This window comes from Pseudophryne corroboree, chromosome 3 (assembly GCF_028390025.1).
Source record: "Pseudophryne corroboree isolate aPseCor3 chromosome 3, aPseCor3.hap2, whole genome shotgun sequence".
NCBI classification, from domain to species: domain Eukaryota; kingdom Metazoa; phylum Chordata; class Amphibia; order Anura; family Myobatrachidae; genus Pseudophryne; species Pseudophryne corroboree.
Window position 1 is genome coordinate 257,197,763 of NC_086446.1, and position 26,609 is coordinate 257,224,371.

At 40.9% G+C, this 26,609-nt stretch overlaps 1 protein-coding gene across 2 annotated transcripts in view; it reads right to left on the reverse strand.

Annotated features, from left to right (window-relative positions):
• LOC135055222 (formin-I-like) overlaps positions 1 to 26,609 on the reverse strand; it is a 383,943-nt gene that overhangs the window by 173,573 nt on the left and 183,761 nt on the right. For both annotated transcript variants that reach the window (XM_063959022.1, XM_063959023.1), the window contains exon 5: positions 8,497 to 8,655. In XM_063959022.1, the coding sequence (XP_063815092.1) occupies positions 8,497 to 8,655 (159 nt within the window). The remainder of the gene's footprint in view (positions 1 to 8,496; positions 8,656 to 26,609) is intronic.

Here is a 26,609-nt window from a genome sequence, read left to right on the forward strand (position 1 = left end):
GAGGTGTCCATCTATCCCCCTCCTCTGCATGCTCCACTTGATCTGGCAAAACAGTGCAAGTGGGCCTTTGATGTTGGATTTATGGCGTAGGAAATTGTGCAACACACAGCACGCCATTACAACGCAGTCAATTTTGCCCACACATAGATTGATGGCTGTGTAAAAAAATGCGGAATCTATTGCTTAACATTCCAAAAGCATTGTCCATGATCCACCTAACCCTTGAAAGTCTACAATTAAAAATCTGCCTCTCTTTGGTTAATGTCCTTTGTGGGTATGGCTTCATAGCATTTTCATTTAAAGCAACTACCTCATAAGCCACAAAGACAAATGGTAGTTAATGCTTTCAGCAACAGATGTATTCACAGTATTGGACATCAGTCTGTTGAAAGGACCCAACATCTGAAGCTCTGTCATTCTTGCCACAAAGCAACAAGACCATGGTGCTTGGCAGCATGACGGCTCTTCCCACTTTGTCAGGGTTATTGGGAGTGTGACAGTGGCTGTATTTTCCTGTTTTAATAGAGGCATTAATATATATTGTTATTAAATTGGGGCATTACTATATATTTCTATTATACGGGAGGTATCACTCTATATCTCTATTATACTGGAGGCATTACTATATATTTTTAGCCTTGCCTCCACACTGGGAAAAAAAAGGAGCTGGCGTGTGCTCAAGCCGCTAGTGTCATGTAGCCACTCCCACTAGCAGCATGTGGCCACGCCCCCTCACACCACATGACCACGCCCATTTTTCGCCACTCAGTACCACTAAGAAAATATTTCTACTTGCACCACTGGGCTACGCCACCACCATCACAACATTTTGTGCAGTCACCTCACCTCTACACTCCAAGGTACAACCCTGCACAAGAAGCCGCCAGTACACCTATCTACAGAACAATATACAGTACAGCTCCCAGGAAGAGAACCCCAGTATTCCCCAATACCATCACTTCCAGTAGGGGAGTAATTATAAAGTGGAGTGACATAAAGCAGTCCCCAATCAGCTGCTGGGGTTTATGTATCAAGCAGTGCGGAGAAGTGATCCGCCTGAGAAGTAACCCATAACAATCAATCCATTCCTCCCTATAATTTACAAGTACACTCTGTAAATGATAGGTAGAAGGCAACTGGTTGCTACAGGCAACTTCTCCACTGGTCCACTTCTGATTGATGCATAAACCTCTGATTCTGAAAGGAGCTGATTGGTGACTGATTTTTCTCTTTACCCTTTATATGTATGGCCACAATTTTGTTTATAAGTTCCCTATTGATTTCTAAAGGGTATTGTAAAAAAAAGTAATTGTATGTTTTTGTTTTTTATTAAAATGTTGACTTACTAGAAAAAATGTTTGTATTTTGGACCTAATGTCCTTGTTTGAAAAATTGCTAAGCAATTCCTACACATGTCTAGTGCACTCTTCCATAAACTATAAGCTGCACATTACAGTGAGTTTAAAGAAAATACATGTTTAAATACAAAACTGTTTCCTAATTTTTTCTTACCTTAAGACATTGCTGTCTTAGTACATGTATAATGGCTTTGCAGGTCTCAGAGACAATGTGTCCCAAAGCTTGTGGAGAAATGAGGGAGCCAAGCTTGAGATCATCCAGGGACCTGCCAGTAGCCAGGTAAAGCGTAGGGTTGCCACCAGTCTCTCCTCAGCAGGAATGTCCCTCCATAACTTGGTGTTTTGCTTCTGAATGTATGGAGTCACCAGATGCATCAACTCCTGGAAGGTGGCATCATCCATACAAAGGAAATTGATAAAACTGTTCGGATTATTCTCACAAATCTCCACTAGAAAGGTAATGTGAGACAGAGTCTCGCTGTAGCAGCCGCTCCTTGGTCCATCAGGCCCTCTCCACTCTCCTCCTCTTTCATGCCTTCTGGATATCACAGAGTGACGCCAAAGTGATAGTGTAGGCAGCCACAGCTCGAAAGCAATAAGCATCCATATTCCAATGTAAGGAAGCACTTTGCAGAGCAAAGCAAAACAAAGTGCAGCAGTAAACTATGTAGAGCGTTCTGTAGGTGAACCTAGCCTCAGCAAACACACAGCAGTATTGCACAGGGAAAATTGTGTTTTCCCTATTTCCTCTTTAGTTATAGCACAGCCACTGTACACTGTAGAGCCCATTATTCAAATTTTAAGGGGATCTTAACCATGGTTGTTCTAGTGTGTACAGGAGAAACCATAAATCGCATGCGACCAAACGATGTGAATCGTAATATATCGTTCAGTCATTAGCAAGATTGCAGTGTATGTATGCTCAATCTCACTTGTTCAGGCCTCAAAGGAAAATCGTCAGTGAACAATTGCTGGTCATTCCAGTGTGTACCCAGCCTTACACAACAAACCAAGATTCAATAGATCTCATGCCAGCACTTTTTAATTTGAGTACCTTGTAGCCTAACTGTACATCATTCTAGCAGTTAATTTGAAATGTTAATAAATGTATCTCCCTATGTCCATTTACTCCCCTTAAGATATGCCATTTTGAACTCCTATTGTTGTCGTCACAACCAGGTAAGGAGTGCTGCTGCAATTTGGCCCTGCCATCACTTACTGCGCACACAAAAAAGGGGGCATAGTCTCGTCTCACTGGGGTATGTTGTAAGTCACTGGGCATGGCCTCGTGGCAAGCCCCATCATTCTGCATGCCTGCATTCATCAGCTGGCCAGTCCAGCCCTGGTCACAACACTGTATCAGCCTATAATTGTTACATTGGGACCATTTTATCAATGTTCAGAATTGGTGCAGTATTGGGAACAGATAATGTGGCAGATAAAGGGTCCTGTATGCAGTTTAATTCTAAATTGTTTATTTCATTGGGTGGACTACCTGCTTTGGGACCCCTCCAACATGGTCTTGGTGTCCCAGACAAAAGGTAAGGAGACTCAAATGGTAGATTGTTTTTTTTTTTCAAATCTGAAAAAGGAATTACACTTTAATTACCAGTATTAATAGCAGTTTTATAAAGGCCTAAAGCACTGACTATAATATACGGTTTGTCTTGCACAACCAAAATGTGACCATATAGGACACAATCATTAAACTGTGACAGAAACACAATTTTAGATACCGTAATGATATTTTTTTTTCCATCACATGAAAGATAACTTAGAGATGCTTTATCCCTGGAGGGTTTCATATTTACACTGAACCTGACACTCTAATTACCTGGGAAAGAAACAGCTTGTGGGTATGTTGAAAATGATGTGTTATTTTCAAGGAATGATCAGTGCAGTTTCTGTTCCATATATGACATTTTCTAAACAAATGGCACTGTCCTTGAGGCAAGCCAACTACACCTTACTATGCATTATTATTAAAGCTGAGAAAAACAATGCTACAACTAGTAGTTCAACCTCCAATCTTGCTGCTTTACAACAAACACAATATAGTTTATCAATATACTACTTATACTATATTAATGTCCATTCACATCATATTGTTTTCTCTAACCCGTCTTATCTATACTGTGAACTTGATGCACAAATGTATTTCTCAAAAAATCCATTAAAGTAGAATAAAGTGGAACTTTCAGATTTGTGACAGGTCCTCCTTTGTTTAGTATAGGCCAGTGTTTCTCAAACTGTGTGCCTCAGGAAACATGCAGGGGTGCCCTGGGTTGGTGGTCTAGGACCAATTTCATAATATTTATGGTCAATGTAATAGGCAAAACCAGCGCTGGTGGCTGCCAATCATAAAATACAGTATGTGGACAAACAGAAGCAAATCTTGTCCCTCACCACATAACTGACCCTAAGGATGACCTATAAACACAATTTACTTCATTTAATATTTCTTTCTAAATGTCTCAATAAGAAACTTTTGGCCTAGGGGTGCCGTGAATAATAGGGCGCCGTGATACTCTAAGGCACCGTGATTCAAAAAAGTTTGGGGCCCACTGGTATAGGCTATTCACAGACAAAATTATAGAACAGTGCTCTGTACCTCTACTACATTACGCTAGGTACAGCCCCCTTTTAAACATTACTTCAGGTAGAGCCCCCTTTACACATCGTGACAGGTAGAGTCCACTTTTACACATTACGCAAGGTAGAGTCGCCTCCTGTTCCAGCCCACTTTAACCACTATCAGACCACACTCATGCACTGATCCTGTGACACAGAGAGGAGCAAGACTAAAGCTGAGTACACACTTTATGGCCGATATGTATATTGCAAGCCAGTCGGCAGTTGTGTATCTGATATGTCTGTGAACGACGGCCCTGCAGCACATCCAATGCCCAATATATCCACAGATATATCGGCATATCTGGCTGTGTGTACGGACTTGCTGCATGGACCGCCGGTGACTGACATCTCCTCCCCAGGAGGACTGATATGTCCACTCTCCCCAGAAAGTTGGTACACCTCCTCTTTAATTGGTCCTAGGTCCTGACTGGCATACTGGGCTTTGTAGTCCTACAGCAGTTGGCCAGTCAGGGTCCCCCACAATACTGTATCTGAGGTGCATGTTAGTTTTCTTGTGTCCATATCCATTTTCCTAGGGAATATGTGCTAGATGCACCCTGATGGCGCTGGTTGTCACTTTGCCAACTGTTTATTACTGTGTTTTTGACATGGTTCCAAAGTGTGTGTGCATGGGGGGCGCCAAACTACTGCCTTGCCCCGGGTGCCAAAAATCCTAGTTTCGGCCCTGACATAACCTACAGTATGACCTTCAGCTATAGACATGGCTCGTGTCTTACAAGCCCCACATCCAGTGAGAAGCAGAGGTCACCATGGCAGCTGGGATGCTATCATGATGGTTGCACCTGGCTTGGGAACAGTGTGGGACATTGTGGTGCTGTATGCTTCAGGCGGGAAAGCCGACAAGCTTTGAGCCAGCATATATAAAAGAAGTCACAACCTGACTAATGGGGAATTTGTGGGGAAACTTTCTGAGGAGAGGAGCTGCACCCCTCAGGAAGCAGAACTAAAACTAACAGCGTCTGAGTGGGGATTTTGAGCTCTGTGTACTAACTTGCTGATTAAGACTGGAGGTGAGGATTCGTGCTGCAGGGAACTGCGTGACCAACCCATATCTTGAGCCCATGTTCCTGTGACCTGCCTCTCAGTGGGAGGAGAGTTCTGCTGAGGTGCTGATAGCTGACTGCTGATTAAAGTGAATGCAGAATCCCCTCTTGGATAGTTGACGTGTTGAGAAAATAAAGTAACATTTATTTCACATAGCATCATCCACTTCTAGAGGTATAGTTACTATGGGTCGAGATTTCTTCTTTATTTTTTTATTTATCTAAATCACTGTTGTATTTCAGAGGCTATAATACACATGTGCTAACTGATGATTTTTTTTATACAGGTTGAGTATCCCTTATCCAAAATGCTTGGGACCAGAGGTATTGTGGATATGGGATTTTTCCGTATTTTGGAATAATTGCATACCATAATGAGAGATCATGGTGATGGGACCCAAGTCTAAGCACAGAACGCATTTATGTTACATATACACCTTATACACACAGCCTGAAGGTCATTTTAGCCAATATTTGTTATAACTTTGTGAATTAAACAAAGTGTGTACATACACAATTCATTTATGTTTCATATACACCTTATACACCCAGCCTGAAGGTAATTTTAGCCAATATTTGTTATAACTTTGTGAATTAAACAAAGTGTGTCTACATTCACACAATTCATTTATGTTTCATATACACCTTATACACACAGCCTGAAGGTCATTTTAGCCAATATTTGTTATAACTTTGTGAATTAAACAAAGTGTGTCGTCATTCACACAATTCATTTATGTTTCATATACACCTTATACACACAGCCTGAAGGTCATGTAATACAATATTTTTAATAACTTTGTGTATTAAACAAAGTTTGTGTACATTGAGCCATCAAAAAACAAAGGTTTCACTATCTCAGTCTCAATCAAAAAAGTCCGTATTTCGGAATGTTTGGATATGGGATACTCAACCTGTATTACATTTCAAATGTTAGTACATATGTGTTTTAGCACCCAGAAACACAACATCAATATAGAAAGATTTTAATCAATGAAAATCAATCTTTAGTACATATACCCTCTAGTACAGTATCTGACATTACTGCTACTTATAGTGCATATATACAGCATTGCAACACACTACAGTTTTGGGCCACAGCGTGCACACAAAAACTCTCAAATGCAACTGGGTTGCAAACTTGCAAGACACCAGTTTAGGGACCAGAACTGTCTTTAGTGACTGGGACAATTAGGCAGTTTAGGGATGTAGATAGTTACTTAATAGAAGTTATTTAAAACAAAAGTTACCCATGACAATAAGAAGGTTGAATTACATTCACAGTAAAGAGAAATTTAGTGAATGTTATATTTGTGAATTGATTTTTGACAGTATTGCCACAGTTTCATGCTGTCATTGTAAATATATTATTAATGATAAAAAAAACATTTAATCCATTGGTGAACCTATACTAGGGAATTAACGATAAGGAATAACACTACCTAATCTACTTTAGTGTGTGTAATATTGTTTAATTTGAACTTCACCGTGGATGATTATTGTACATGTTATTTATACAAACCTGGTTGTCATTTTACCTTATTTATTATTATTATTTATTATTAGCTATTTATATAGCGCACACATATTCCGCAGCGCTTTACAGAGAATATTTGCCCATTCACATCAGTCCCTGCCCCAGTGGAGCTTACAATCTATATTCCCTACCACATGTACACACAGACATTTTGTTGGGAGCCAATTAACCTGCCAGTATATTTTTGGGATTGTGGGAGGAAACCGGAGTACCCGGAGGAAACCCACGCAAGTACGGGGAGAATATACAAACGCTGCACAGTTAGGGCCATGGTGGGAATCGAACCCATGACCTCAGTGCTGTGAGGCAGTAATGCTAACCATTATACCATCCGCTACACCATCTTACCTTATTGGTAAGAAAAAAAATTTAAATGCTAAAAATAATTATCTGCTACATTTCCTTTTCTTAAAATATCCTCAGGAAATCTTGTTTAAATAACCTTCCCTGGATAATATAAATAAAGTAAGTTTTTGCATTATCTGTTGTGAATATACAGGGTCTGGCGAAGAAGAACCCTTCCCTCTCTGCTATGGTGTGGAGATAGTGTGGGTGCAACAATTCTACTAAAGACCAAGGGGGTATTCAATTGTTTGAAAAGTCAGTTGGGTGTCTGTTTCTTCCTCTCTAATAGGCAGGAAAAAACAGACACCCAACTTACTTTTCAAACAATTGAATTCCACTCCAATACTAAATCCCCCCTTCACCCCATCGCAGACAGGTAATACTGGCCCTTTGATTAGACCTGTTACACAGAGTATTTTATTGTCTATTTAACCCTTATTCTGTTATTGTAGGCTGAGCCAATCCACTTGAATGTAAAGCCTTCATAGTTTGTAGTAATATACATTCATAAAAATAGTATCACTACTTCATCTGGTTTACAACTTCCATAATGATAATCCTCACAATTAATAATAAAATGTAATTCATTTTCTAAAGTGTGCTAGAAAAATACCATCTACAGCATATTTAATAGGTGGCTGTAGGCAGTGTCGTACTGGGGCATGAAGGGCCCACCGGGGGAATGTAGTGGTAGGGGCACATGTTTATGGGTGTGGCCAGTTTCCAGAGGGGGTGTGGCCAGCTGCCACAGAGGCTTGGATAACAAATAGAGAGTGCATGGTCTGGGCCTCTTGATTAATATATATAGTCAATCAATACTGCTAGTGCATCATGATAATGTGCCAGATTAATAACAGCAATGCGCTTTAGTGAATACTCCATAGTCCTGTGCAGTATAATGCAACACATGTATAATGCATAATTCAAGTACACAGTCTGGAGCCTGATCCCTAGAGAAGGAGGTGGGGCACCTGGGGTGGGGCCCAGCAGGGAGGGGGGGGGGGTCCTTGTGCCCCTGTGGGTCAGTCCAACTCTGGCTGTAGGTAACAGTATATTTATGCATGTTGTACCAGTTGCTAAAAAAGCCACTTAGGGTAATGAACACAACTAGGTTGCAACTAGGGATGGCAATGTTAATGCAAATTTTAGAGCAAAGATAGTTTTACAGCTGAACAGGGTTTTCAAAGAGATGTGAAGATCTTTGCTTCACCTTTCTGTGGAGTGACACTCTGCACTGTATTTGTAAAACTTACATTTTGCAAAACCTCAAATCTTTAAACAAAGGTGACAAAACAATGCTCAATTCCTCCTACCCTCTGGTTGGATTTGATTTCCAGACATAACAAAAATGAGTTGAGGAATTTCATGTGGAACACTTAAGGTCTAATTCTGTCAGGAAACGTGCACAATTATACTGAAAAGGCATAAAAATATGACAAAGAAATTAAATTATTGTTGCAATTTTGGCCCTTGGTATGAAATATTTTACCCATCCTTTCTGGAGATTGTCTTCACTTATGTTAGTTGTAGTTATTTTTCAATACATTACATTACTTACATGTACTTGTTTACATTGCTTTGGATTGAGAATGTGGGCAGATCATTATGTGTTTCAGCAGACACTGAGCAGTCTGAAAGGTTGAGACAACTTTTTTCAGGTTCCACTTGTTGTGAGCAGTATAATACAAGTTTATCTCTCTTCACATTTACCAGATATCTATAAAACAAAATAAGATAAATATATTACTCATCTATCACCAATAAATAATATAAACATTCCCACAATGTATGCTTTTTAGAAACAGAAATATTGTGCTGAATAAAATACATATAGTTTACTAAAGGTGCAAAGTTGAACAACTATAACGATCCCTGAACTGCAATCTTCATACTCATTGCGCAATCGTATAATGTGTTCTGGCAATGTTTCACTTTTGTATAAACATTTCTTATACCATTCTCTTATATATCCTTTGCTGGCATATTCTCTCTAGTTAGAGGCAGGAGACAGATTCACAAGCATTTTAGTAGTTTAAAAAACTGTGATAACCAACATGATCAGCATGTGAGCGGACCTCTAGGATTTGGCTGGGTGTCTGTGGTGGTAGCACTGAGGATGATGATAACCATACTTGCTGACTTTTGTAATTTCAGGGAGATTATGGTTGATAGTAGAATGTGCCATTGAGGGGGCATGTCATTAACTGCACCCAAAGGGCATGTTTAGTGCCACATATGGGTATACGAGTATTTATGCTTATATGTGAGTTGTGAGATATTTCTATAAAACATTAGTAACAATATATAATGTCTGGAGTTACAGATATTCCCAATTAAGAGGCAGGATGATGATGGTTGCTATAAAAAGGTTTTAGGAACACCTTTTAAAAGCTTTAAGATGCGTTTCCCCACTTAAATTGCTTATCAGCGGCTTCCTCAGTCAATATCTGTATCTCCAGACATGGCTTATTGAAAGGGAAGCACCAGAGCCGGGAGCCGAGGAAAATTATGTCCCAGAAAGAGGATGTGGTATCCATTGCATGCTAAAAAGTTAACTAACATGGCCATGTTTTAAAAAAGAGCAGCTGCTTTGCATAGAAAAGTTTTACTAAAAACTGTTCAGTTATATGCATAATTTTTAACAAATCTGGCTAAAGTCTGCAAAGTGACACATTATATAGACATTAGAAATATCTGTTGCCAGCTGGATACAAAGTGCCTAATTATCAACACTGCAGTGAGGGCTGGAAATAAGAGACTCTGGGGTCTATTTACTAAGCCTCAGGTGGAGATAATGTGGACGGAGATAAAGTACCAGCCAATCACAGCCTAACTGTTATTTTTCAAACCCAGCCTGTGACATGGCAGTTACAAGCTGATTGGCTGGTGCTTTATCTCTGCCCACTTTATCTCCACCAGAGGCTTAGTAAATAGACCTGTCTGTTGCAACAGTTTGTTATAAATGTATCAATATCCAGAATTTACTTACAAGCATGATATATAATAACTTATGAAAATAGAGTTATAAAACAACTGGAAGGATTATATGTATATAAAGTATTAGTTATTTATGCGTATACTGTGAATTTTGGTAACTAAGGTTTATATATAAATATAAAAATAATTTAAAAAGGTTTATAAGGTGATACCAATTTTTAAAGGATAATAAAATTATTTTTAATTATAGTCTGTCAGCGCTATCTGTGTTTTGTTTTGTGTTTTCTAGTCTGAAAGGGTAGAGTAGTCCCTTTTGACAGTAGAGAGCTGCAGACATACTAGAAATAAATATTGAGTTTATTTTATTAAATTGGCGCCAGAAGGTACTTTGGTACAGTTTTCTTCTTTGTGATTTTATACATTATAAATGTATATGCCATAAATTACATATGCAATTTGAACTTGTGTGAAGTCAACCCTAAACATATATTTTCTTGCCAGGTCAGCTGAGAATATGTTGCTAAGTATAGCAAGAAAGATTTCCATCCGCACCAGAGACAGTACTGTTAATTTTCACTTCAGGGAATGGTGGTCCTATTTTGCAAGACTGTGATGTTTTATTGATTTTGACCACTTTTATGGGTGCTACCCTCCAACTAACCAACAGGTTAGAAAACTTTTACAAAGAGAAAAATAATTGGATTTGAATGGGTGCACTCCGTCCCTTTAAATTTTATTGTTTAAAATACAGTTTATTAAGTTTATTTTAAAATGTAGGTATTGGCATGCCACCCTTTTCTGATAACCTGTGGGGCTTGTGTGTTTGTGACTGTTCAGCCTAATGCTAGGCTGAGTAAAGCAAAGTATTAAAAAGAATAAAGAAAAAAAGAAAAACGTGACAAGAATTATATGATAAAGAATATATATATGTTGGTGAATAAAGTACTAAAAATATTACTTGTATTCTGTTCTTTCTTGTGGATATTATTAATTTATAACATCCCCTGATGAGGCTTTGTGTATATGCTGCTCACGTAAGGGTGGGCGTCCTCACTCACGCGAGAGCTGCTAGAGCTATTATAGGCTTGATGTAACTTTGTGTATGTTACCGCACTATTACAGTCACTGTAGGTGACGACGTCGGGGGTATCCATCACGGAATACAATACGAGTGATCACAGCTCTAGCAGCTCTCGCATGAGTGGGGACGCCCACCCTTACGTGAGCAGCATATACACAAAGCCTATTAGGAAGATATAAAGTCTTACATGCAAAAAAAAAGTGTGGAAATATTGTACAGTCATAAATCTGTGTGCGCAAGAAATAATAAGCGCACATAGAGGGGATTCTGTTTGATTGAAATTTGTGTGCATAATAGACTAATAAAAGCACTGTATATAATCTAATCATCTGAAAAATAACATCTTACTAATATGAACCTACTAAAGAGCTGTCATTTATATAGACAGCCAGTGCAGTACGGCCTCCAAATTTGTAAAGAAAGCATTGCAGGACCTTAAATCGTGGTTATTAACACATATATACTTAACCTGATCATTTACCTTTGTAAACTAAGTATCTTCTAAAATTGACACAATTATAGCCATATTCCTCAGAGTGCTTGTAAAGGAGAGTTAATTCCCCAACAGCAAGGCATATCGTTAGATATAAAGTTCCACACAGAAGCTGCATGAGCAACTATAGATACAAATGTATCAATGAGCAGGGTAACATTCTGCATGTAAAGAATTGTCTCTAAGCTTCTAAGGATAAATAACAAGAGCCATAAGCATCATCAGGGGATGTTATAAATTAATAATATCCACAAGAAAGAACAGAATACAATATTTTTAATTCTTTATTCACCAACACATATATATTCTTTATCACATAATTCTTGTCACGTTTTTCTTTTTTCTTTATTCTTTTTAATACTTTGCTTTACTCAGCCTAGCATTAGGCTGAACAGTCACAAACACACAAGCCCCACAGGTTATCAGAAAAGGGTGGCATGTCAATACCTACATTTTAAAATAAACTTAATAAACTGTATTTTAAACAGTAAAATTTAAAGGGACGGAGTGCACCCATTCAAATCCGATTCTTTTTCTTTGTAACATTTTTCTAACATGTTGCTAAGTATGTTTTTCGTGGTGTATTAATTATATTTCATTGTGAACACTGGACTGCCTTCCACTTGAAGGCCACATATGATAAGAAATTACTGAGTTACTTTAATGACCATCTCTTGGTTACAAAAAAACAACAACTGATTTTAAAACTTTTTGTTGTATTGTCCATTTTGTGTATTTCATTAAAGATTACTAATGCAAATGTTACTGTCAGCTACAGCTAACACTAGCAGCAGAAGCAGATGCTGAGCTAAAAAGACTACTGTCACACAGGGGTCAGCAGGCTGTGTTCTCTCCTGCCAGGGGACCAACAAGGGGCATATGAGAGTCAAAGGCAGGGGCTGCTGAGCATCAACAGCAGTCATAGTGACTGCAGCAAATTACTGTCCTTGTCCAGAAACATCTTGGTGGTCCCCTGGCAGGCTGAGCTGCATTAAAGAGTCCAGGGGTTTTGATTTACAACCCGGGGCAGCTGGAGAATCAACGCTTAAATGGGAAACAGGAGGGTAAACAACCATGCTGTATTCATATTACACACACATTGGCATGTTGGACTCATATTTTAAAGTCAGCAGTTCTACCCTGGAATGGCAAAATGATTTCACCTTTTTAGCTTTATATTTATATTTTGTAACTAGCATGTATATTTTATCCTGTTATGCTTGTAATGCACTTTTGTATGGAAGCCACACATCCCCTTGGATGGCTTGCCACAGCCCCTGGCTGTCCCCCATATCATGACGATTCAAAGTCAACAAGTTCATGTACATGGTTTTCCCCTTCCAGCACTGGCAACTGGTGCAGTTAAGATTTTTTGTATCTTGCTGTGCAGCACACATGACATTATGATGTCATGCATGCTACAATGTGGAGAAGAGAAGGGAGCTACAGCGTAAGACACAGAATAAGTTAAGTGACTGTGGGATGGAACTGAAGGGATGAAAAAAGGCCAAAGCTGGAAAAGCAGAAATGGACTGAAGCTGGAGAGACACCTGGAGACTGGAAGTGGAGCAGCACTGTAGGGCTGGAGAGAGACAAGGAAGTTGGAGCTGGATTGAACTTCTGTTGTATTATCTGACTGTGATTATATTCCTACACAAACAGACATCTTCAAGACCATGGCCCTCATTCCGAGTTGGTCGCTCGGTAAAAATCTTCGCATTGCAGCGATTTTCCGCTTAATGCGCATGCGCAATGTCCGCACTGCGACTGCGCCAAGTAAATTTGCTATGCAGTTAGGAATTTTACTCACGGCTTTTTCATCGTTCTGGCGATCGTAATGTGATTGACAGGAAATGGGTGTTACTGGGCGGAAACAGGCCGTTTTATGGGCGTGTGGGAAAAAACGCTACCATTTCCGGAAAAAACGCAGGAGTGGCCGGAGAAACGGGGGAGTGTCTGGGCGAACGCTGGGTGTGTTTGTGACGTCAAACCAGGAACGACAAGCACTGAAATGATCGCAGATGCCGAGTAAGTCTGGAGCTACTCAGAAACTGCTACGAGGTGTGTAATCGCAATATTGCGAATACATCGTTCGCAATTTTAAGATGCTAAGATTCACTCCCAGTAGGCGGCGGCTTAGCATGAGCAAATCTGCTAAAATCCGCTTGCGAGCGAACAACTCGGAATGACCCCCCATGTGATCTCATATGTGAACAGTGAATACCGACTGAAGTCACCATCTGCCCAGGGAGGATCAATTTCTTTAGAGGTTCCCCTTTGCAGAGAAACCACCATATAGGTAAGGAAGACTCTCATATAGGATAAATCGTACATCAGAAAAGTTAAAACTTGCATATCAAGGGCAAATAAGCCTGTTAGTAGAGAGCGTGTCCAGAGGATCCAATCTGGGGTAGACCTCAGGAGCTTTACAAAATCTATGTGCATGCACAGTTGCAAAAAATGGCTTAACTATGTGAACATCAGCATTGCGTGCAGCTCTGAATCAGGCACACTGAGTGCTGCCTAAAGACCGAGTTATTGATAACTTCACACTGTACCCAAAATGTAATGTCTGAAATATGAAAGTGCAGTTTTGGGTTCAACCTGGAACATATTAATGATAGCTCTTGGTGGCCTCAGCAACATACAAGTGATAGAGCAGGTTCATAGGCAGTGTACACTTCATAGAGATTAGCTGGGATATCAAGGAAATGAACTCTATTTTCCATGAGATTAAGGTGAGAATGTTAATATCAGTTATGCTGTCCATTGTTGAACACCGTCATCAGACTGCTGTCTAAAAATAAAGTATTTACGAACCATTGGATTTGGGAATAGAACCCCAACTGCGATGTCCATTGCATATTTTCTGTCTAAAACCCCAATGAATATTCCCATTTACACTAGAATCTGCAGACAGACTGAAGTGTAAATCTGATGGAAACCAAGAAAAAACTTATCACTACTCTATTGGTTTAAACAAGCACATGCTATTTTGACAACACTATGGGGGTCATTCCAACCCGACCGCTCGCTGCAGTTTATCGCAGCACAGCTATCGGGTTGGAACTGCACATGCGCCGGCGCATGCCAGACGGGCACCCATCTCCCTCTCTACAGCAGAGGCCGGTGGCAGGAGCTCACTACTGAGCTCCGGCTTCCAGCTCTGTCACTGTGCGCTATGGGAGAGACGTCATGACGTCTCTCCCATAGTGCCGAGGAGCGGACGCCAAGAGAGGATTGCAGCGGTCTGGAAGCGGGAGCGGGGCTCAGTGAGTATTGTGATTTTTGTTTGTTTTCTTCCTTAGTGTAGCGGTGCATCTACTGGGGGCAAACTACTGGGGGGATTACTACTGAGGGGGCATCTACTGGGGGGCATTACTACTGGGGGGCATCTACTGGGGGCAAACTACTGGGGGGCATTACTACTGGCAGGGGCATCTACTGGGGGAAAACTACTGGGTGGCATTACTACTGGGGGGCATGTACTGGGGGCAAACTACTGGGGGAATCTACTGGGGGCAAACTACTGGGTGGCATTACTACTGGGGGGCATCTACTGGAGGCAAACTAATGGGGGCATTACTACTGAGGGGCATTACTACTAGGGGGCATTATTACTGGGGGCAAACTACTGGGGGCCAACTACTGGGGGCAAACTACAAGGGGGCAAACTAAAAGGAGGCAAGCTACTGGGGGCAATCTACAAGTGGCAAACTACAAAGGGGCTAACTACTGGGGGCAAACTACAGGAGGGCATTACTACTGGGGGCGTAACTACAGGGGCATTACTACGTGGGGCAAACTTCAGGGGGGCTAAATTACTGGGGGCATTACTACTGAGGGCTCTAACTACAAGGGGGCATAACTACAGGGGCTAAACTACTGGAGGCATAACTACAGGGTCTAAACTACAAGGGGGCAAACTACAGGGGGACATTACTACTGGTGGCTAAACTACAAAGGGGCAAACTACAAGTGGGCAAATTACTGGGGCTAAACTACTGGGGGCATTACCACTGGGAGGCTAAACTACATGAGGGCTAAACTACTGGGGGCATTACCACTGGGAAGCTAAACTAAAGGGGGGGTAAACTACTGGGGTAATAACTGCAGGGGCATTACCACTGGGGGCATAACTACTGGGGCTAAATGACTGGAGGCATTACGACAGGCAACATTACTACTGGGGGCAATACTACACAGGGGCATTACTATTAAGGGCATAACTACTGGGGGCCCTACTAATGAGGGCATTGTAAAGGGGGCACTTCATAAGGGGCATCACTCCTGGGGACATAAGGGGCACTACTATTGCGGGCATTGCATAAGGGGCACCACTACTATGGGGTCTATATAAGGGACACTACCACTGTGGGCACTACCAGTACAGTGGACATTGCATAAGGAGCACTACTACTGTGGGCACTGTATAAGGGGCGCTACTGCGGTGGGCATTATGCGTATTATGGGGTGCTACTACTGTGGGCATTATTACTATTGTGTGACCACGCCCCTTTCTTTTTGAGACCATGCCCCTTTTTGCATCACGCGCAATATCTTTATTACATGGGCGCCATGGGGAGGGGGGGGTGAGTTCCACCACCTCTCTAGGACCACCTTAAACACTGATTGCATAATCTGGGGGAGGAGGTTTATTTAATGGCAGGGTATACAATAGACAGCAGAGCACAATAATGAATTATTCTGAAGTATATAACAATACACCTCCAAATTTGTCAAAACACCTTATCACCAGGGGTTTGAGCAAGCGATAATAGAGTCACATGTCAGGAGCTACCGGTATAACCAGAATCACCTGTGAAATTTCATGTGTGTGTGTGTGTGTGTGTGTGTGTGTGTGTGTGTGTGTGTGTGTGTGTGTGTACCCAGCAGCCAAACCTTTGGTTTTTATGCAGTCTCAAACATATCATAGAGGGAAGACATTCTGAGGACAAAGTGGCATGAACCAGGATTGAACCAGGATAGTGGCATGAACCAGGATTGCCAGTTATAAGTTCTTTATTACAATTGAGGCAGAACTTCTGTATGACCTCAACATCATATGTTGTATTGAAATTTAATAGACCATGTAAGAACTTAGGCCTGCATAAACTCTATGGTACCTCCATAAGATTCTAATCTTTCTCTGTTTCTGCGTCCTGGGCCCATTCAGACAGCTGGTACTGCGTATCTTACCTGGTAAGCACTGACAAACTTCCTGCTGCCATATTTTCTACTGGTACATTGCTGCTGGTGGGTCTGTCACATTTTACATGCATCATGGTGAATCTTTGACAAATATTATTATTATTATTATTATTATTATTACCCTTTATTTATATAGCGCCACATGGGATCCGCAGTGCCCAATTACAGAGTAAACAAATAAGCAAAACATGAAGACAGTGACTTACAATTCAATACAATATAGGACAAGTACAGGGTATATACTGTAAACATAGCTGTGTCAGTAAACAGCACTGAAATAAGTATCAGAGCGGCAGAAAACCAAGGGATTTGGTGCTGTCAAAGGGAACATAGAAAAGAAGATAGGTTAAGAGACATAAAAGCACGAGGGAAGAGGGCCCTGCTTGTGAAAGCTTACACTCTAAAGAGGAGGGGCACACAGACAGGGGTGACACAGATGGGGTAGAAAGTGAACGTGGGCCACAGAGGGCATATGATGAGAGACTGGGTTTGGTGAAGATGTGTGTCTTGAGAGCCCGTTTGAAGTTTGAATAGAATCTCTTTTTAGATACATTTTTTTGGATTCTGAAATAATAGTTTATTTTGCATTACATATCTTCTGCAGGTTTTTCTGTGGGTTCTAGCAGATTTACCTGTTGTTTAGTAAAATAACAGACAGTCAGACTGATGATCTATTGCAGTCTAAACTCTTGTGTCTTTCTGTGAGTTTCCATCGGATTTGACTTTAGTAAATTCTATGTGCAAATCAGTCAGAAAAGCGCAGAGAAACCCCAAACCAATCCTTAATAAATGTACCCACAGGAGACCATATGTTAATACTAAAAATGCTCGATCATTAAAAATCATTTGGTGAAATGCTGCAATGTCTAGTTCCTATGGAAACTGTAATCTGCAGTGACGTGCAGTGAGGTTAATGGCTTGAGAGGCACTGGCTAGTATCATAGCCAGATTTACACACACATATATGATTTGGTGGTGAGGTTTGACTATAAAAATAACTGGAATAAAAAAAAGATTATCTAAATAATACAAAGCTGATTTTTATAAATTAGTAATATATTTTTTGTATAATAGTAATAATTTTTATAGTCAAAACTTTGGCGTGTGGTAGAGTATGACAGGCAAAGTTCTGCCTTCCATGCCTACCCTTAGAGCCGGCCCTAACCAATATGATTCCCTAGGTAAGATTTTGGCTGGTGCCCTCTAGCACCACCGCTAGTTCCACCTTTGGCCCTGCACTTTCCTAGCACCATCACCCCTCACCCATAGCAGTCCTTATTTTGGTGTTCCTACCCCCTATATTTGAAATAGGAACAGTGCGCACATTTGGCGCACAGCCCAAAAAGGTGTGTGTTTTTGCTGGCAAGGGGGATGGCCACACAATAGTACCCCCAATTCAAATTACGCCACACAGTAGTGCAACTTTATTCACAATTTATTATTCATTAGTATCCCTAATTCACGTTACCTCACACAGTAGTACCACTTTACCTTATAAATGTTACTCCTCTCACTGTAGTGCCCCTTATTCACATTACATCACACTGAATTGCTCCTTATTCACATTACACCACACCATATTGCTCTTTATTCACATTAGACCACACAGTAGTGCCCTCTCTATACATTACATCACACAGTAGAGCATCTTATACACATAATACCACACAGTAATGCCCCTTACACATATGACCCACATTGTTAATGTCCTTATAAACATAATGTGCCTTACACATTATGCCATCCATTATTAATGCTCTTATACACAAAATGTCCCTTAAACACATGCCGCACATTATTAGTGCCCTTATACACATAATGACACACACAGTGCCCCTTACACATTTGCAGCACATTAGTAATGCATTTATACATGACACGCATAATGCCCCTTACACATATGCCAAACATTATTGCACAACCAACCCACTCACACAGCACTCACACGTCCACTAACACTGTGACCTCTGCCTCTGCTTGGATACAGATGTGTCCTCATAAATCTTGCCTCAATGCACCATACAGCAGGAGATGTATGGCGTGAGTCAGCTGGCAGCTCTGCTAACGTCTGGTGCCTATTTTTGATGAAAATACATCTTATTCGCATTGCCATGTGGCTAGGATGCACAAGCAGCTTCTGCTGATTAAAATGATATGCAACATGTCTATATACTGTGTGCGACTGTGGCTGTATCTGCATACGAAATGCTACACAGAGTATATAGGCATGCCACATATAATTTTAATCAGCAGAAGCTGCTTGTGCCCCGTGGCATACAAAATGCACTAGGCATTTGCCTATGCCTAGTACCAGCTCTGCCTACCCTGACTTCAAGTCACTGGTAATCTGTAAAAAAGGAGGTAGATAAAAACAGCATATTAATGTTTTAATGAATCCCGCCCTCTAATTTGTAGCCCGGAGCAGATTATTTTTCTCAAGCATACAGCCTTAAGAACTTGAATATACACAACATTTATTCCAGTTGTCAGAATACACAACATTTATTCCAGTTGTCAGAAGAGAGAATTGAGTTAGACGGATTTAGTGGGGTGGCAGAAGGATTTCACAGTTAGCAAAAAGTTATTAAATAAGTTTTATCTCACAATAAAATTCTACAGCTCTACATTATTCACCTAAAACTTTGCAGATCAGTAATCAGTGCAGTATTCCTTGTTTAAACATAATTTAAACATTCATTCTTAAAAAGAGCATAATGAGATACATGAATTCATAGTGGTGTTTAAAGAGAAAATTAGTCGTGTTTTATGAATTTATATGCTTGCTGAATAAATAAGGCACCAAAATAAAACAAAAAATTATTTTACATACAGTATCAAGAACCACAAGGTTGAAAAACCCAGGATTTCATATTTAATTAGTCTATACCGTCTCCAAATTCATTTACAGAATGGTAAATGTAATTTAAAGATCTGAAACTTCTGTGGCTATTTTGCAACACTAACAACTCATTAATTCAGGGACCATTTTTGCCCACAGAACAAAAACTCCATGAATATTTTAAACAGCTGTTTTCACTGTAGGATTGAGAATCCTCACAGAGCTGCATTAATATCCTTTTCCCCATTTCTAATTACATGTCATTAACGTCCAAGATCCTAAACCTTAGCTGACAGTATGAGAGCGTGTAACAGTGTACAAGGAGACTCACAATCAAGCCGATTCTTAGAAAACATGTTTCACATAATAATTTACCCCTTTTGCATTTGTTCAGGTCGAGATAAAAGATTAAACAGGGCACTTTTTGGAAATAAAGGTGAATTCCAATGGCTTTGTGGTATTTTTCCTATGATTAGCAGAACTGCATGAACTTGGAGTTCATGGCACCCTTCCTCATTGTTACAGCATGCAATAAATGAATCATCCAGAAATCAACTTTATTAACCCATGGAGGTCTGGATTTGGAGTCACACTCAAAATTAAAGTGGAAAAACACACTACAGGCTGATCCAACTTTGATGTAATGTCCTTAAAACAAGTTAAAATGAGGCTCAGTAGTGTGTGTGGCCTCCACGTGCCTGTATGACCTCCCTACAACGCCTGGGCATGCTCCTGATGAGGTGGCGGATGGTCTCCTGAGGGATCTCCTCCCAGACCTGGACTAAAGCATCCGACAACTCCTGGACAGTCTGTGGTGTAACGTGGCGTTGGTGGATGGAGCGAGACATGATGTCCCAGATGTGCTCAATTGGTTTCAGGTCTGGGGAACGGGCGGGCCAGTCCATAGTATCAATGCCTTTGTCTTGCAGGAACTGCTGACACACTCCAGCCACATGAGGTCTAGCATTGTCTTGCATTAGGAGGAACCCAGGGCCAACAGCACCAGCATATGGTCTCCCAAGGGGTCTGAGGATCTCTTCTCGGTACCTAATAGCAGTCAGGCTACCTCTGGTGAGCACATGGAGGGCTGTGCGGCCCCCCAAAGAAATGCCACCCCCCACCATTACTGACCCACTGCCAAACCGGTCATGCTGGAGGATGTTGCAGGCAGCAGAAAGTTCTCCTTGGCATCTCCAGACTCTGTCATGTCTGTCACATGTGCTCAGTGAGAACCTGCTTTCATCTGTGAAGAGCACAGGGCACCAGTGGCGAATTTGCCAATCTTGGTGTTCTCTGACAAATGCCAAACGTCCTGCACGGTGTTGGGCTGTAAGCACAACCCCCACCTGTGGACGTCGGGCCCTCATACCACCCTCATGGAGTCTGTTTCTGATCGTTTGAGTAGACACATGCACATTTGTGGCTTGCTGGAGGTCATTTTGCAGGGCTCTGGCAGTGCTCCTCCTGTTCCTCCTTGCACAAAGGCGGAGGTATCGGTCCTGCTGCTGGGTTGATGCCCTCCTACGGCCTCCTCCTTGTCTCCTGATGTACTGGCCTGTCTCCTGGTAGCACCTCCATGCTCTGGACACTACGCTGACAGACACAGCAAACCTTCTTGCCACAGCTCGCATTGATGTGCCATCCTGGATGAGCTGCACTACCTGAGCCACTTGTGTGGGTTGTAGACTCCGTTTCATGCTACCACTAGAGTGAAAGCACCGGCAGCTTTCAAAAGTGACCAAAACATCAGCCAGAAAGCATAGGAGCTGAGAAGTGGTCTGTGGTCACCACCTGCAGAACAACTCCTTTATTGGGGGTGTCTTGCTAATTGCCTATAATTTCCACCTGTTGTCTATTCCATTTGCACAACAGCATGTGAAATTGATTGTCAATCAGTGTTGCTTCCTAAGTGGACAGTTTGATTTCACAGAAGTGTGATTGACTTGGAGTTACATTGTGTTGTTTAAGTGTTCCCTTTATTTTTTTTGAGCAGTGTATATAAATATGATCTACAATTTATCTACAAGTATTCTCACTGCATCTGAAACTAAAGTCCTACAACGCGGACTTAATTTTGTTCCAACCAATCACTTTAATGGATTGACCAGCCGTATTGACCTCACACGATTGAATAGTCAACTCTGTCTCAAAGAACACATTGGTAATTCACCAACACCCATTGAAACAGACCAGAAATGCCTAGTACGTCCTAAATCACATTTTGAACCTACATCCACCAATCCTGCCATCAAAGTTTTCACCAAAACTTTATTAAGGGATATTGAGCAACTGGAAAAACACCCTCCAAAGAGACAATACAATCTTTCCAGAGAGGAGTCTCTCGCCCTTAAGAATTTGGCATCTTATACAGACATTACGATCCGCCCTGCGGACAAAGGGGGTGGGATCGTAATACAAGACATTAGTGACTATAAATTAGAAGCTTACCGACACCTTGATAATACATTGGTATACACCAAACTTAATAAGGATCCAACTGAAGTGTACCTCAAGGAGCTATCTGATTTATTAACCACTGCTCACAACGATGGCATTATTGATTCAGACACTAGAAGGGCTTTATTGATTATAGAACCCTGTGGTCCATTATTTAATCTTATACCCAAGCTACACAAGGACAGATTCAACCCACCTGGACGCCCGATCATTTCGGCATGCAACTCTATGCTACATAATGTGTCCCATTATATTGATTTTTTCATGCAACCTGTGGTGAATCAAGCAACTTATCTTAAGGATACCTGCATGTTCCTTGACAAACTCCATAATTTACAAGATCTTCCTTCTTTGTACTGGTTGTGTACATGTGATGTGAACAGCCTGTACACTAACATTCCCCATAACAAGGGGTTATTAGCAGTTGAAGCCCTTATTTTGAATAATTTTCAATATAAAGGGGCAGAGATCATTTTTTTCCTTTCTTTGCTTAAACTAGTATTGACAAGAAATTCTTTTTTGTCCAATAACAATTTTTATTTACAGTCCCTCGGGTGCGCAATGGGTTCTGCCGCCACACTGGTATTGGCAAACACCTTCATGTTTGCAGTTGGACAGCATTTATTTTTCCACATTGAAGGCTACAAACGTGATATAGCTTTCTACACACGCTATATCGACGATATATTCATTACCTGGACAGGGTCTACACAAGAATTTATCTCTATGATGGAAAACATCAACTTACGGGACCCTAATATCAAATTTACATTTGAGATTCAGGAACACAGTATACACTTTCTGGATGTTAATGTTATCCATCAGAATGAAGAACTTTAAACTTCTTCATAAAGTAAACCCACGGACTGCAATAATCTTTTGATGTCCTCTAGTCATCACCTGGGCCAATATTTACTAATATTCGTGTTTGAATCGGTTTGTGTAGTGTTTAAACTCGTTTTGTATCGGATGCATTTTCATGCAACTTTTTGAATCCATATACGCAAAGTTACGAAGCAGTCGACTTTATGCTTTTCGAGTTTTCCGATGTCGATGCCAGTCGGGGTTTTTTTGGCACATTTACGGCCGTCATTGTCGTTTGCGTACGTGTTTTTGTTAAATTAGCAGTTTTTTTTCCTAAGTTAAACGCGGCAGGGTTTTTTTTTTCCCGCGGCCGCATTTTCACTTTCAGTTTCGATTTTCATCCCCGTTCGTGATTGGTTGTGTTTCAGATGGTAGGAGTGTCTGTGCTCAACCATATAAATACGCCCCAAACCGTCCGCACCTCGTGGGTATAGTTAGTGGTGAGGAGGAGGGAGGTTGTGCTGTGGAGGTAGGTGATTTTGTGGTTTGTTGAGGAGTGTTGGTAGCGATTTCTGAGTGTGGTATTGTGTTTGAAAGTCGTCCTGTCATTCTTGTTGTCTTGTATTTTGTGGTTTTGTCTCATTTTTAGTCCAAGTTATTTTTCTTTATAGTCCCTTGTCAGTGTTTGTGTGTGTGTGTGTGTGTGTGTGTGTGTGTGTGTGTGTGTGTGTGTGTGTGTGTGTGTGAGTTGTGTAGTGGTAGTGGAGGAGTGTGTTGTTTGTTTGTTTTTTCCTGTGTTAACTGTGTAGACACACAATTATGTGTGACTCAGAGGTGGAGGGTGTGAGTGAGGGGGAGGAGGTCGATCAGGTGGAGGAGGTGAGTGTTAGTGAGGTTAGTGAGGTGGAGGAGGGGTGAGGTTGCTGCAGCAGCCTCAAGTGACAGTGACAGTCAGAGTGCTCCGCAGCCACGCACCACTACTAAGACTGGGCGGAATGTTAAGTTTAGTTTTGCAGAAAATGTGGCATTGGTGCGTGAGCTGATGAAGTATCAGAGGCAGCTATTTGGCCCTGAGTCTGCCAAGGTGCCAACACGGAGGAAGACGGTGTTGTGGTCGAAAGTAGTTGCTGCTGTCAATAGTGAGGGGGTGGTCAAGCGGACGGAGGACACATGCCGCAAACGGTACTATGACATAAAGCGACGTGTCAAGTCCAAAATGGCCAAGGAGGCCAAGTCTGCTCGGAAAACCGGTGGTGGCCAGCCCTATGTAGCAAGTTATCTGGAGTATGAGGAGCCCATGCGGAGTGTCATACCTCCTGAAGTTGTCTCTGCAACCCATGTCCGGGATTCAGATAGGCCAAGGAAGAATGGTGAGCATGTTTTGTTTTTTTTGGTGTTAAAATGTTTAATTTGGTAATCTGTGTCATGTGACGTTGCATATTACTCCCATCTTCAAGTGTGTGTCTGCAAAATCATTGTTTTGGGTCATGTGTTAGCTAAAAGCCAATGTAACATCTTACTTTATTGTATGTCATGTGTTTTTCAGACAGATATTTTGCATGTGTAGTTTGGACTTGGTGTGTCTCTGATTTGTGTTGCAATAATGTGTTCCTTTTGGGTATTTAAAAAAAAAAAAAAATATTATGACTATGTTTTATATATGTGTTCCATGTTTTTTTTAAAGTTCACAAATTTGTTGTCATGTTAGAGGCTGGAGTACTGGAAAGTTGTTTTTAAACCACTTACATGTGTAATGTCATCTTTAGAGTTTTTTTTTTTGTGTGTTTTTTTATTTTTTTTATTTGGCTTGTATTTGTACCGTGACACCATACTGCATATTTTTGTGTGAAAAATTAGTTTTTAAAATTTTAGGGACATATACTGGTAATGTGTCTTTGGAGTGCCACATCACAGAGCAAATTAGATATTGCATCTGTATTATTTTATAAATCAATACAAAATGATGGGTTTTTTTATTTTAAAAAAACAAAACCTTTCCTTGAACTTGTGGCCTATGTCAGTGTCCTGTACATGTTTGGCTGTCTTGAGGTTGCCATAGTGCATTTGTGTTTTGGGTTTTTTTTGTGTTTAAATTTTGGCTTTCTGGTCCTTATGTTTGTTTGAATTCAAAACCAAGTATTTCTAAATTTAAAACTGTTTCTAAGCATAATGGGTGGATGTATACACAATAGCATGATTTATGAATATATCTCATTTTATACAGTGTCTGAAAAAAGCAGTACTACTCGTCGGCCACTAAATCCTAACACATCTGATGATGATGACGCTGCGGAAGCAGGTAAAGTGTCCATTGTAGTATAGGGTATGCTTGTAAAGGAATGGCCATAACAAAATTGTACTTTCATTAAAAGGTCCATCAAAAGAAGTATGGAGCAGCAGAAGTGGCTCTTCTGGAAGACATCACCACCAGAAACCTTTGGCGGAAAAGAAAGCAAGGTCGTCTGTACCGGCACAAACACAGCAGGCTACCCCGCCACGAAGATTATCGTCCGTATGTTCAGTGCCCCCACTCCAAATTATGGACACACCTCCAAGACGTCAGCCACACTCCCCTCATCTTGATTGTGAGTATCAAACTGGAATCAAAGTGAAAAATGTCAGAACATAATCATAATCAGTCATAACCGCACTAAGTCAAAACACTTCCAAAACAAAAATACTTACCGCAGTAAGTAAAAGCTGAAATGGATTCCAAACTAAATGTCCTTGTCCACATCCAGTAAAGATATGTATGTCCACTTGAGTCATACAGTATGACATTGGGGATAAGATGCTGCAAAAAAAAAAAAAAACATGTTTTTATTTTTGTGACAAGTTTTTTTTTGTTCTGAAACTCTCATGTGTGCTTGAGGTTACATTGCAAAATACATTCAAAAACATTACTATGTTTGTTGGAACAAAGCTATAAGGTAACACATTATGTATTCCAATGTTTTTTTATGGTGGAGTATGTGTGAGCTCCAAAAAAACTAAAGTGGTGGCTTTCACAATTAGGTAACCAGACACATTTGCCACAAACAGGCATATGTATGCATTTAAGCTATGAGTGTTGATGTTGCTAGGCAGAATAGTTGTAAGCAACAGTGAATGACATGTATTCCATGTGTAGTGTTTTTTAATCATTTCACAAACATATGGATAGCTAACGTAGATATGTTTCATATTTCAGCTTCGAGTCCTGGGACCAGCATCCTTCCGCAACAACACCAACACAGTGACATGGAGGAGACAAACATCTTAGAAATGCTGCCATTAATGCAAGGAATGAGCCCCCCAGCACCTGTGAGTACACCACCACAGCAAACCACACCACCACCACAACACAGCCCAACAACACCAGGAACACAAGGCCCTGATCAGGTGTTTTGGACCATTTGGGCTAGACAGCAGGCCACTAATGAAGATTGCCTGCGTAAGCAGACACAAATGTTTGCAAGCCTACCATCTCACCTCAGAAGAATCTCAAGAAATCTGAGTCGACAAAATGAGCAAACAACCAGAATTGGCAATACCATGGAAGTCATGCGTACAGACATTACACAGGTCATGGGCAACTTACAGCGCATAATGGAAGAACAGCACAGACTAATGGAAGAACAGCACAGACAACAGCAAAGTTATATGAACATTTTTCAAAACAGTCAAAAGATTAATGAAAGTTTAATCAGAATAGTAGACAATCAAAATGCTGCTACACGTGAACTCAGTGCCACCCTCACTAACCTGAATGAAACTCTCAGATGCATGCACCAACAGCAAACAAGCAGCAGTTCTGGTACGACTACTCCAAATATCACGCCAGTCTCATCACCACCAAGACGGTCCACC